At 49.0% G+C, this 13,862-nt stretch overlaps 1 protein-coding gene across 3 annotated transcripts in view; it reads right to left on the bottom strand.

The window, feature by feature from the left end:
* pkhd1l1.1 (PKHD1 like 1, tandem duplicate 1) overlaps positions 1–13,862 on the bottom strand; it is a 76,070-nt gene that overhangs the window by 29,243 nt on the left and 32,965 nt on the right. For 2 of the 3 annotated variants that reach the window (XM_038275481.1, XM_038275482.1), the window contains exons 32-45: positions 12,644–12,776; positions 12,083–12,275; positions 8,424–8,566; positions 8,238–8,342; positions 7,973–8,158; positions 7,085–7,252; positions 6,767–6,972; positions 2,421–3,393; positions 2,097–2,345; positions 1,713–1,862; positions 1,050–1,224; positions 573–729; positions 335–491; positions 39–248 (exon numbers count right to left, since the gene is read on the bottom strand). In XM_038275481.1, coding sequence (XP_038131409.1) covers positions 39–248; positions 335–491; positions 573–729; positions 1,050–1,224; positions 1,713–1,862; positions 2,097–2,345; positions 2,421–3,393; positions 6,767–6,972; positions 7,085–7,252; positions 7,973–8,158; positions 8,238–8,342; positions 8,424–8,566; positions 12,083–12,275; positions 12,644–12,776 — 3,205 coding nt within the window. The remainder of the gene's footprint in view (positions 1–38; positions 249–334; positions 492–572; positions 730–1,049; positions 1,225–1,712; positions 1,863–2,096; positions 2,346–2,420; positions 3,394–6,766; positions 6,973–7,084; positions 7,253–7,972; positions 8,159–8,237; positions 8,343–8,423; positions 8,567–12,082; positions 12,276–12,643; positions 12,777–13,862) is intronic. The other variant, XM_038275483.1, reaches the window with a different exon arrangement.

Below are 13,862 nucleotides of genomic sequence, written 5' to 3'. Positions count from 1 at the left end.
TGAGAGTCTTTAAAGGAGGTAAAAGTTTGCGTTCCTACCGTGAAGATCTAAGACGCCCTCCCTGACAGCCAGCGTCTTTGCTCCGTAAACAGGAAGTTCAGGTGAGCGCAGGTTTCCATGGAGGGTGATGATGGCTTTGTGCTGGAATGGCGCCCCCTCCTGACCGATCTGGAGCCGCCCTCCGTCGGTGATCAGGATGTTTTCTGCCTGCAGTTCCAAGTCGGCCTCGTCGAACACCAGAGTTCCTCCTGAGGACCATTAAATGTAAACTGAGTTTCTTTAGGAGTTTAAAAAGAAAAAGATTTTCCAGCATGGCTGCAGAGAAGCTTCCCACCCTGAATGAGGAGCATTTTGAGCACCGGCGTGCTGGTGTCCAGCAGGATGGTCTGGCCTTCACTGATGACGGCAAACGAGCCCTTCTCAGGGGGAGACTGCCCCCCCCAGGTGAACCTGGACGACCACACGTCGATGTAGAAGAAGTCTGCGTTATCCTGCAGAGACAGACCAACGGGATAATGTTTCCTCTAGCGAGATGGTGGGGGGAACCTGTGTGGGGGGAGGTTTCTGGTTACCATCTTGGCGATGCCGCGGTCTCCAACGCTGACCCTGACCTTGGTCTCCTGAGACCGGCTCTGAGCGTTGGTCACACAGACAATGTGTGTGCTGTTGGAGGACTGAACGTCGCACGGCGAGCCGGCAATCGTCACATTGACTTCATTCACACTGGTGCTGGAATTAGAGTTTGGGGGGCAAATACTTTAGAGGGAGGAATAATCTAGAGGGAGACGTCAGTGAGTTTGGATCAGAACACGATGCTGGACAGTTCTGGAAATCCATCCTACTTCATGCAGTCAGACCCTAATCTTTAAACTTCTTCCTGTATTTACTCAGATTACTTTGGACTTTAAAAACAGCACAAAACGTTTTCAATCTAACTATGTTGTTTCTAACTCTAGATGTGTCTGAGGAGGGAAAATGTCCTTCAGGGACGTCCACAGGTGTCCGCAGGAAACCCGGTGCTCAGGGGGGACAGGGCGGCTCGCACACACCTGAAACCGGAGCCGCTGATGGTGAGCCGCGTGCCACCAGCGGTGCCTCCCCGTCGCGGCGCCACCTCAGAGATGACGGGAGTCAGAGCCGATCGGTAGGTGAAGCCCTCTGAGATGTTGACGGCGTCTAACGGGTTGACGACAGAAACCAGGCAGCTGAGGTCCGACTGAGAGGCTGAGGAGACAAGAAGCAAGATGGCAGAGATATGAGACGTCTGGGGGACGGCGTCTGTCCTCTATGAACTTCAGCAGCTTCTGTCTCTGCAGCAGAGCAAAGAGTCAGAGAGTTGGCTAACAGCAGGACCAATGGAAACAAAGTCTCGGTCTGTCCTCTGACGGACGGAGCCTCGGTCTGTCCACTGACGGACGGAGTCTCGGTCTGTCCTCTGACGGAAGGAGTCCTCAGTCTGTCCTCTGATGGACGGAGTCTCAGTCTGTCCTCTGACGGACAGAGTCTTGGTCTGTCCTCTGACGGACGGAGTCTCAGTCTGTCCTCTGACGGACAGAGTCTCGGTCTGTCCTCTGACGGACAGAGTCTCGGTCTGTCCACTGACGGACGGAGTCTGGGTCTGTCCTCTGATGGACTCTAAGTTCTACTGTAAAGCTTCTAAAGTCACCTTAAGGACACTCGGGTTTCTATCGGGACACGCTGGCAGAACTGACCGTTGTTGAGTGGAGACTGGCAGTACAGCTTGGTGGACGTGGACGTTTCCCGGACAACAGGACACTCCTGGTCACAGATGAGAACCGTGGAGTTGATCGGATCGAACCCGGAACCAAGGATGGACAGCAAAGCTCCGCCTCCAAAACTTCCTGATTCAGAGGACAATGAAAGGTTAATGGGAGCACAGGGAACCAGGAGAAGACTTCGTGTGGATCTGCAGACGGACGAATAGATCAGAACATAATTTCCCTGAGAACTCTCATTTAATAAAATGTTAACTTTTAATATTTTCACAAAAGAACCTTAAATTTCCTGCTTTACTTGTTTTTCAATGAATGAACGTTTTTCTGCAGAGGAATCAGGAAGTGGCGTTAACCTCTCACCCTGGTTGGGCTGGACGCTGCTGAGCGTCAGTTGGTACGTGAAGCGGACCTCTGACTGGGCGTGACCTTTGACCCGGTGGTGCATGACGACCGGATAGCCGCCGCCCGGGTTGCTTCCCGTCGTGCAGCGGACCTGAGCGTCGGAGACGGACAACACCTCGCAGGCAGCGCCGTTCATGGTGACGGAGAGGAGCTGCGAGTCAGAACCGAATCCTGATCCGGTGAGCGTGACGACGGTTCCGCTCGGACCTGCGGGAAACAAACCATCTTTTCTGATCATTCCACACAAAGTTTATTTAAGGGGGGGTGATCTGATCTATTTACCGGTGGGGGGGCTGATGGCGCTGATGATGGGGGTGTGGCCTGCAGAGTAGTTGAAGCTGAGCGGAGGATAATCCACGCCCAACACCTGGATCCTGACGGCCACCTGCTCCTCGCCGTGAGGAGGCGTCAGGCAGAGGAGCCGACCGGGACTCTCCTCCTGGATCGTGCAGGGTTCCCCGTCCACCGTCACGCTCGTGTTCCCCGGAGCAAACCCGTTCCCTGTGAGGGTGAGCGGCGTTCCCCCGGCCACGCTGCCTACGGCAGGATGCAGGGCCGCCAGCGCGCGGCTGCTCAGGGTGACCTGACCCGAAGCGAGACCTCTGCTCCTCACAACCACTCTCACAGCGTGGTCTCCTGCCGGCAGGGCGTGGACCCTCGCTGTCACGTTCTCGCCGCTCACAGCCATCACTTCCAGCTCCGTGGCGCCGATAGAGACGGACACGTCGTCTATGATGCCGCCGAACCCGGAGCCCGAGACGACCACGTCTGTCTGACCGCTGATGCTGTCGGGGGAGATGCTGCTGATGGTGGGAGTAACGGAGGAGGAGAACTGGAAGGAGCAGTCTGAGCGGCAAGAGCTTTGGATCAGGCCGCTGCGGAACACGACGTCTCCGGAGCGCTGCTGGGACGCAGCCGTGTCACACAGGATGTGCGTGTAGTTCACCATCAGGATGCTGCAGGTCACGCCTGCCGCCGCCACGCTGCCTTCAGAGAACCCAGAGCCGCTGATCAGCAGCCTGGTGAGTCCGGTGGTGCTGCCCACAGCGGGAGACACCGACTCCACCACCGGCAGCACCACGAAGCGCCGACTGAACTCGTCAGCGATGGCGACCAGAGCGCCGCCCAGGTTCTTCACTCTGACTGATACAGAGAGAGCCACGCCGATGGGGAGCGTGGAGGTGGGGCTTAGGCGGCAGCTGAGCTCCGACTGGGAGCTGTTGGTCACCTGACAGGGAGCGCCGCCAACCGTCACCTGCAAGGAGAGACAACCAAACAGATCCGTTACCAACTGGATCTAAGGTCTGTAGATCTATAACCAACTGGATCTAAGATCTACAGATCAATAACCAACTGGATCTAAGGTCTGTAGATCTATAACCAACTGGATCTAAGATCTACAGATCTATTACCAACTGGATCTAAGAGCTGTAGCTCTATAGCCCACTGGATCTAAGATCTACAGATCTATAACCAACTGGATCTAAGATCTAAAGATCTATAACCAACTGGATCCAAGATCTACAGATCAATAACCAACTGGATCTAAGAGCTGTAGCTCTATAACCAACTGGATCTAAGAGCTGTAGCTCTATAACCAACTGGATCTAAGGTCTGTAGCTCTACAACCAACTGGATCTAAGAGCTGTAGCTCTATAGCTCACTAAATTCAAGATCTATAACCAACTGGATCTAAGATCTACAGATCTATAACCAACTGGATCTAAGATCTACAGATCTATAACCAACTGGATCTAAGATCTACAGATCTATTACCAACTGGATCTAAGAGCTGTAGCTCTATAGCCCACTAGATCTAAGATCTACAGATCAATAAACAACTGGATCCAATATCTAAAGATCTATAACCAACTGGATCTAAGATCTACAGATCTATAACCAACTGGATCAAAGATCTACAGATCTATTACCAACTGGATCTAAGAGCTGAAGCTCTATAGCCCACTGGATCTAAGATCTACAGATCTATAACCAACTGGATCTAAGAGCTGTAGCTCTATAGCTCACTAAATCCAAGATCTATAACCAACTGGATCTAAGATCTACAGATCTATAACCAACTGGATCTAAGGTCTGTAGCTCTACAACCAACTGGATCTAAGGGCTGTAGCTCTATAGCCCACTAGATCTAAGATCTACAGATCAATAAACAACTGGATCTAGGAGCTGTAGCTCTATAGCCCACTGGATCTAAGATCTAAAGATCTATAACCAACTGGATCCAATATCTAAAGATCTATAACCAACTGGATCTAAGATCTACAGATCTATAACCAACTGGATCTAAGGTCTGTAGCTCTATAGCTCACTAAATCCAAGATCTATAACCAACTGGATCTAAGATCTACAGATCTATAACCAACTGGATCTAAGATCTACAGATCTATAACCAACTGGATCTAAGGTCTGTAGCTCTACAACCAACTGGATCTAAGGGCTGTAGCTCTATAGCCCACTAGATCTAAGATCTACAGATCAATAAACAACTGGATCTAGGAGCTGTAGCTCTATAGCCCACTGGATCTAAGATCTAAAGATCTATAACCAACTGGATCTAAGATCTAAAGATCTATAACCAACTGGATCTAGGAGCTGTAGATCTATAGCCCACTGGATCTAAGATCTAAAGATCTATAACCAACTGGATCCAATATCTAAAGATCTATAACCAACTGGATCTAAGATCTACAGATCTATAACCAACTGGATCTAAGATCTACAGATCTATAACCAACTGGATCTAAGGTCTGTAGCTCTATAGCTCACTAAATCCAAGATCTATAACCAACTGGATCTAAGATCTACAGATCTATAACCAACTGGATCTAAGATCTACAGATCTATAACCAACTGGATCTAAGGTCTGTAGCTCTACAACCAACTGGATCTAAGGGCTGTAGCTCTATAGCCCACTAGATCTAAGATCTACAGATCAATAAACAACTGGATCTAGGAGCTGTAGCTCTATAGCCCACTGGATCTAAGATCTAAAGATCTATAACCAACTGGATCTAAGATCTAAAGATCTATAACCAACTGGATCTAGGAGCTGTAGATCTATAGCCCACTGGATCTAAGATCTAAAGATCTATAACCAACTGGATCCAATATCTAAAGATCTATAACCAACTGGATCTAAGATCTACAGATCTATAACCAACTGGATCAAAGATCTACAGATCTATAACCAACTGGATCTAAGGTCTGTAGCTCTATAGCTCACTAAATCCAAGATCTATAACCAACTGGATCTAAGATCTACAGATCTATAACCAACTGGATCTAAGATCTACAGATCTATAACCAACTGGATCTAAGGTCTGTAGCTCTACAACCAACTGGATCTAAGGGCTGTAGCTCTATAGCCCACTAGATCTAAGATCTACAGATCAATAAACAACTGGATCTAGGAGCTGTAGCTCTATAGCCCACTGGATCTAAGATCTAAAGATCTATAACCAACTGGATCTAAGATCTAAAGATCTATAACCAACTGGATCTAGGAGCTGTAGATCTATAACCAATTGAATCTAAGAATTGTAGATCTATAACCAGCTGTATCTAAGGTCTGTAGATCTAAATCCAGAGCTAGACCCATAATCATCCAGACTTATATTTCAACGCTAATCTATAATCTGAAGATGAATGACAATAAGATCAAATAAAATTCAATATTAATTAATATCAATAGTTTATCAGAGGCTCAAAAAATTACATCAGACCAACAATTATAAATAAAAATAAAACTGAAGAATTTTTTCCTTCCACTGAACTTTCTCTGAATGTTCTTGCCAGCAGCAGCATGAAAATGACTGAACTGTTGCATCTTCAGTAATTCCTCATGTTTCTGTGGGTCAGACTGAGACCTGAACATGAAACTGAACGTTTCTCTATGTTTATACATCTAGGCTTGGATGGATCATTTTATTACCTGCAGACCTGCTATTGCTGTATATTTGTAGAATTTCTATCTATTAATTTATCATCTTCTGCATCTTTAAAATCTCATTTTTACAAACTTTGCTTTAAAATAAACCAGTACCTTCACTTCCCTGCATCAAGACAGCTTTTACCAAATCCTTTATTACGGAATTTAGTTTTAATTCATCAGCAGACAGTTCAGCTTATTGCTGAATTTCGTTAATAATATCGTTTCCTGAACAGACAGGAAGGAATCTGAAGCAGGAAGCTGCGTGTTTGTCAGACGCCGCGGCTCGCAGCTGACTTCCTGAACTAAATAAAAGCTGCGCTGCACGATGCTAATCTGCAGTTAGCAATAAAAACAGATGGACGGAGATCAGGGTGATTGGAAGGATAGAGATCTGAACCAGAGCAGCTCACACGGTGGTGGCGATGTCATGGTTTGGGCCAGGAGGGCTGAGAATGATTAAACTGAACAGTTAAAACATGAGAAGTTCTGCAGCCAATCAGCTGATTTCCCTCCAGAACATGATGATGATGATGATGATGAACCTCAGGCCCTGGCTGAAGATCCTGGCTGTCAGGCCGTGTTAAAGTTCTCACATGTAGGAAGTGAAATGTCTGCAGAGGACGCTAATCTAAGTAGCGTGTGAGGATTTCTTGGCTGCAGGCGTGACTCTGCTGACCTCGTTAGCACAGGTGACGTCACTGAAGCCTCCTCCCTGGATGCGGATCTCTTGGTGATAGGAGCCCTGGTTGGGGGAGATGGTGTGGACCGTGGGCGTGGAGCAGGCGGCGAAGCTGAAGGACAGACTTCCTGAAGTCTGATTGGCCGGCTGGCAGCGTGTGGAGGCCACGCAGTCTGCTGCTGCTCTGGAGACTCTCCTCGAACCTGCAGGTCACGCAGTGACATCATCATCAGAGTTTTTTCTAACTTTCCTCCTTTTTTACACCCAGTTTTAATTTCATCGCTTTCCTGGTTTGATCCCTTTGAACGCGTTTACCTGCTGGTTCATATGTGGCCAGAACCCCTCCCACACTGACGGAGACGTCGCCGCTCTTCTCCTCCCGACTCATGACCTTCACTGCTCCCTGCATCAGGATGGAGGCGCCGACGTAGCCGCTGCTGTAGTAGTACGTGCCGGGGACGGTGAAGCGGTAGCTGTAGAACCCTGAGGAAGTTTTAAAGGGTTGATTCCAAACATTTAACCTTTAACTTGGTTTTAACGTTAATCCCTCGCAGGGGCGGAGTTAGGAAATGTGGGGCCCTAGGCAAAGATGGGCAGGGGGCCCCTCTGAACTGAGAACATAAAACAGCCCCATTCTACAGGTAGAGAAATGTTAATAGAATAGACATCCATTATCTGTTCTAGGTTGTGTCCCTCTCTTCTTGTCCCTTTTCTTCTTGTTTTCCTCTCTATGTTTTGTACTCAGCTGACTTTTCATGCTGTCTCTAAAGGAATGAAAGATTTTTTCCAAGCACTAAGCTCACTTAGCTGATTGCTCCTTCCTGTGTTTCCAAAAAGGCCAAAGTAAATAACCCAGTCCTTCTTTTCACTGTAGACAAGCCATGATCTGCTTATCTGTTCTCCATTTTTCATTTGGATGAAATAATAGCTGCATGAATCATGACAGCAGACAAGATAAAGGAGAGCAGGAGGCGGGCATCCATGGGCTGTGAGGCCCAATCAGGGGGCAGTATGGGATACCCGGGAAAATAAGGAAACAATAAATTCTAATTATCTTCTTAAAAATGGGGGTCAGGACCCCGCTGGTGGAGATATTAATAAAAGTGACTATATTTACTTCAATGCATATAAATATAGATGGAATAACTGTTCTGGCTCCGTCATCCAAACATTCTGCTTTTCGCCATAAATGCGTTTTTTCACCTTTCGCCGTCTCAGTCTGTCCGCTGTTCAGGGGTCCTCCTTCATACTTGGTGCCACTGGGACTGGAAACACTGAAGACTCGGTACCCCACCCTCTGGAAGGCAGGCGCCTCCCATCGCCACGTCACCGTGTCTCCAACAAACACTCGGAGAGAGGATGGACTCCAAGCGTAGCCGAGTCCATAAGCTGAAAGCCAGACACACACATCAGCCCGGTCCAGTTACCCGTCAGGGACGGTGAAGGTGGAGGTTCTGTAGGACCGTACTCAGGTGAGAGCCCTGGTTGGTGACGGCGTGCGTCTTCTCCTCTGACTGAATGATGCACTGCAGCTGGTTCTCCGAGGCGGACACCACGGCGCAGCTTCTGCTTCCTGTCTCACAGCGAGCGTGGACTCGTTAGTTAACCGTCGGCTGCTGTTTCTGCAGCGGTGAGGATGTAGAGAGTTACTCACCAACAGAGACCTGGTTCTCAGAGGTGATGTTGCTGAAACCAGAACCAGAAAGCGTCAGCGTGGTTCCGCCCATCAATGAGCCGGACTGCGGAGAGATCTCGTTCACTTCCAGGATGTACCGGATGGTCGGGCTGACGCCGCTGCTGAGGGACAGGATGAAAGATCAGGTTCAGCTGCAGCGAGTGGAGAACTGTGAGCGTCATCAGCCATGATGTTCCACAGAGAAGATGAGGAACATCTACCCCTGATGTCTGGAACATTAACTAAACCCAACCATACAGACAAGATTCAGCATTTTTCCTCTTTTATATTTCATCCCCCTCATCCTCCCTCCTTTCTTCATCATCCCCCTCATCCTCCCTTCTTTTCTTCAGCACCCCCCTCATCCTCCCTCCTTTCTTCATCATCCCCCTCATCCTCCCTCCTTTCTTCATCATCCCCCTCATCCTCCATTCTTTCTTCATCACCCCCCTCATCCTCCCTTCTTTCTTCATCATCCCCCTCATCCTCCCTTCTTTTCTTCACCATCCCCCTCATCCTCCCTTGTTTTCTTCATCATCCCCCTCATCCTCCCTCCTTTCTTCATCATCCCCCTCATCTTCCCTTCTTTTCTTCACCATCCCCCTCATCCTCCCTCCTTTCTTCATCACCCCCTCATCCTCCCTCCTTTCTTCATCACCCCCTCATCCTCCATCCTTTCTTCATCACCCCCCTCATCCTCCCTCCTTTCTTCATCACCCCCCTCATCCTCCCTCCTTTCTTCATCATCCCCCTCATCCTCCCTTCTTTTCTTCACCACCCCCCTCATCCTCCTTTCTTTCTTCATCATCTCCCTCATCATCCCTTGTTATCTTCATCATCCCCCTCATCCTCCCTCCTTTCTTCATCACCCCCCTCATCCTCCCTTGTTTTCTTCATCATCCCCCTCATCCTCCCTTCTTTTCTACACCATCCCCCTCATCCTCCCTCCTTTCTTCATCATCCCCCTCATCCTCCCTTGTTTTCTTCATCATCCCCCTCATCCTCCCTCCTTTCTTCATCATCCCCCTCATCTTCCCTTCTTTTCTTCACCATCCCCCTCATCCTCCCTCCTTTCTTCATCACCCCCTCATCCTCCCTCCTTTCTTCATCACCCCCTCATCCTCCATCCTTTCTTCATCACCCCCCTCATCCTCCCTCCTTTCTTCATCACCCCCCTCATCCTCCCTCCTTTCTTCATCATCCCCCTCATCCTCCCTTCTTTTCTTCACCACCCCCCTCATCCTCCTTTCTTTCTTCATCATCTCCCTCATCATCCCTTGTTATCTTCATCATCCCCCTCATCCTCCCTCCTTTCTTCATCACCCCCCTCATCCTCCCTTGTTTTCTTCATCATCCCCCTCATCCTCCCTTCTTTTCTACACCATCCCCCTCATCCTCCCTCCTTTCTTCATCATCCCCCTCATCTTCCCTTCTTTTCTTCACCACCCCCCTCATCCTCCCTCCTTTCTTCATCACCCCCTCATCCTCCCTCCTTTCTTCATCACCCCCTCATCCTCCATCCTTTCTTCATCACCCCCCTCATCCTCCCTCCTTTCTTCATCACCCCCCTCATCCTCCCTCCTTTCTTCATCATCCCCCTCATCCTCCCTTCTTTTCTTCACCACCCCCCTCATCCTCCTTTCTTTCTTCATCATCTCCCTCATCATCCCTCCTTTCTTCATCATCCCCCTCATCCTCCCTTGTTTTCTTCATCATCCCCCTCATCCTCCCTTGTTTTCTTCATCATCCCCCTCATCCTCCCTTCTTTTCTACACCATCCCCCTCATCCTCCCTCCTTTCTTCATCAGCCCCCTCATCCTCCCTTCTTTTCTACACCATCCCCCTCATCCTCCCTCCTTTCTTCATCATCCCCCTCATCCTCCCTTGTTTTCTTCATCATCCCCCTCATCCTCCCTCCTTTCTTCATCATCCCCCTCATCTTCCCTTCTTTTCTTCACCATCCCCCTCATCCTCCCTCCTTTCTTCATCACCCCCTCATCCTCCCTCCTTTCTTCATCACCCCCTCATCCTCCATCCTTTCTTCATCACCCCCCTCATCCTCCCTCCTTTCTTCATCACCCCCCTCATCCTCCCTCCTTTCTTCATCATCCCCCTCATCCTCCCTTCTTTTCTTCACCACCCCCCTCATCCTCCTTTCTTTCTTCATCATCTCCCTCATCATCCCTTGTTATCTTCATCATCCCCCTCATCCTCCCTCCTTTCTTCATCACCCCCCTCATCCTCCCTTGTTTTCTTCATCATCCCCCTCATCCTCCCTTCTTTTCTACACCATCCCCCTCATCCTCCCTCCTTTCTTCATCATCCCCCTCATCTTCCCTTCTTTTCTTCACCATCCCCCTCATCCTCCCTCCTTTCTTCATCACCCCCTCATCCTCCCTCCTTTCTTCATCACCCCCTCATCCTCCATCCTTTCTTCATCACCCCACTCATCCTCCCTCCTTTCTTTATCACCCCCCTCATCCTCCCTCCTTTCTTCATCATCCCCCTCATCCTCCCTTCTTTTCTTCACCACCCCCCTCATCCTCCTTTCTTTCTTCATCATCTCCCTCATCATCCCTTGTTATCTTCATCATCCCCCTCATCCTCCCTCCTTTCTTCATCATCCCCCTCATCCTCCCTTGTTTTCTTCATCATCCCCCTCATCCTCCCTTCTTTTCTACACCATCCCCCTCATCCTCCCTCCTTTCTTCATCACCCCCCTCATCCTCCCTTCTTTTCTACACCATCCCCCTCATCCTCCCTCCTTTCTTCATCACCCCCCTCATCCTCCCTTCTTTCTTCATCATCCCCCTCATCCTCCCTTCTTTCTTCACCACCCCCCTCATCCTCCTTTCTTTCTTCATCATCTCCCTCACCATCCCTTGTTATCTTCATCATACCCCTCATCCTCCCTCCTTTCTTCATCACCCCCCTCATCCTCCCTTGTTTTCTTCATCATCCCCCTCATCCTCCCTTCTTTTCTACACCATCCCCCTCATCCTCCCTCCTTTCTTCATCATCCCCCTCATCTTCCCTTCTTTTCTTCACCATCCCCCTCATCCTCCCTCCTTTCTTCATCACCCCCCTCATCCTCCCTCCTTTCTTCATCACCCCCTCATCCTCCATCCTTTCTTCATCACCCCCCTCATCCTCCCTCCTTTCTTCATCACCCCCCTCATCCTCCCTCCTTCCTTCATCATCCCCCTCATCCTCCCTTCTTTTCTTCACCACCCCCCTCATCCTCCTTTCTTTCTTCATCATCTCCCTCATCATCCCTTGTTATCTTCATCATCCCCCTCATCCTCCCTCCTTTCTTCATCACCCCCCTCATCCTCCCTTGTTTTCTTCATCATCCCCCTCATCCTCCCTTCTTTTCTACACCATCCCCCTCATCCTCCCTCCTTTCTTCATCACCCCCCTCATCCTCCCTTCTTTCTTCATCATCCCCCTCATCCTCCCTTCTTTTCTACACCATCCCCCTCATCCTCCCTCCTTTCTTCATCACCCCCCTCATCCTCCCTTCTTTCTTCATCATCCCCCTCATCCTCCCTTCTTTCTTCACCATCCCCCTCATCCTCCCTTCTTGGTGGAGAACCTCAGGATTCAGACAGATGTTCTCCAGAGCTCAGACTCTGTACCTGGTTTGGGGGAAGCCTCTGTTCCCGACCTGCACATCCACCCTGTAAACACCAGGTGGCATCACAGGAAGATGGCAGCTGATCTGCGTCTCCGTCCACAGCGCGGCGACACACTCCTTCTCTCCGACCAGAACCAGGCTGTCGTTATCTTGGCCTCCCAGGTTAGAACCCTGGATGATGAGAAGTTGATCTCCTGAACAAAAGAGAAAGAGAGCAATCACGCCGCCGCCATCTTGCAGAACCTTCTGATGCTCTCCGCCAATCGCCACCTGCCGCTCCGCAGAGCTTAACCAACGCATCACTCAGGCTGGCAGGTGTTCTCCCTGGAAAAGGTGTCGAGCTTTTACAGGATTACCTGTTCGTCTCCTGGGATTTCAGCTTCCATCTCAACAAAAGGCAGAAACCTGCCGTTACGCAGCTGGAGGAGAAAAACTGCTGAGAGCGAAGTGGTCGTACACGGAAACACTGAGCGATGTTTGATTTCGGCCAAAGTACGGTGGCCTGTGAGGCTGCTCAGAGGTACTGTGGCGTTATGGGGCTCAGCGTCTCCTCGTTACTGACCTGTCACAGACACAGTCAGAGGACTCAGGCCAGAGATCTGAGGGGTCAGGTTATTATCGTAGGTGAAGGAGGTGTCGGCGGTCTGACTCGTGTTTCCCACCGTCACCATGACGACCTGCGATCCCACAGCTCCCTGGAAGAAGGGAAATCATGACAGCGAGTTAAAGGGAAATCAGGCCGACTTTCTGAAGCACTGCAGGATTTAACTTTAGCTCCTCTATCCGTCAGGATTCTGCACTTTTTGGTTCTGTTTAAGTTTTCTATTTGAGTTTCACCTTGATTCCGGTTTTTCTGTGTTTTATTGGTTTCATTCCCATTTTGTGGTGTTTTCTGGATGTATTTGAGTTCTTAAGTTTAAAAACAAAAAAAGTCTGAGGCCCGTCTCACACTTTGACGATTTAGACCAGCAGATGCCTGAAGTAGGAAAAATCTGGCAAAAACGCTGCCATACGTTGGATAAGTTATGAGAACATTAAAGTACGCTGAAAAACACCAAAACACGTGGACACATGTTGTCGATGTACCAACGTACACCATCCGTGGTCCGTCAGTTCCAGGTCAGTTATCTGATGGTCGACATCCGTTCAGTGTCAGTTCCTTATCAGTCGCAACATATTCTCATTATCAGTTCGTATGAAATAGTACGAAAAGTTATGCACAGTATTTCGTACGTTTTGGACGTTTTTCCTCAAAAAACCAGATCAGTGCGCATGCACGGACGTAAAACTGGGAAAAACAGCGCAAAAATCACTTATTTATGTCTCTAACTATGTTGCTTGCTGTTTTATATCTTAGGGTCAGGGTTAAGGCTAATTGTAATTTATATTCTATGTTCTTGAATGGTGCGTAAGATGCGCATGTGCATACAACGAAAAAAACGTCCAAAACGTACGAAATTACGGTGCATAACTTTTCGTACGATTTCATACGAACTCAAAACGATAGAAATAATAGACGATTCACTTCATCTGTCCTCCAGAGAAGGAAAAACATTTATTAAAAAGTTGAATTCCAACTAGCAGCAGCAGCAACCCAGACTGACGGCTCATTGGCTCATCTGGATCACGTGCAGCCTGGAGCCGGACGCTCCCCAGGGCTTTACCGTAATAACAGGAGAAGAGGCGCAAGGGAAGTTAGACACTGACGTCAGACAACATGCGGTAATTTATAAATGTTTTAAATCAGGTTGATTCCGGATTAGCCAGCAGGTGGGTCCAGA

This window comes from Cyprinodon tularosa, unplaced genomic scaffold, assembly GCF_016077235.1.
Source record: "Cyprinodon tularosa strain WSP-4 unplaced genomic scaffold, ASM1607723v1 ctg960, whole genome shotgun sequence".
NCBI lineage: Eukaryota > Metazoa > Chordata > Actinopteri > Cyprinodontiformes > Cyprinodontidae > Cyprinodon > Cyprinodon tularosa.
This window is presented reverse-complemented; position numbering and strand designations above follow the sequence as displayed.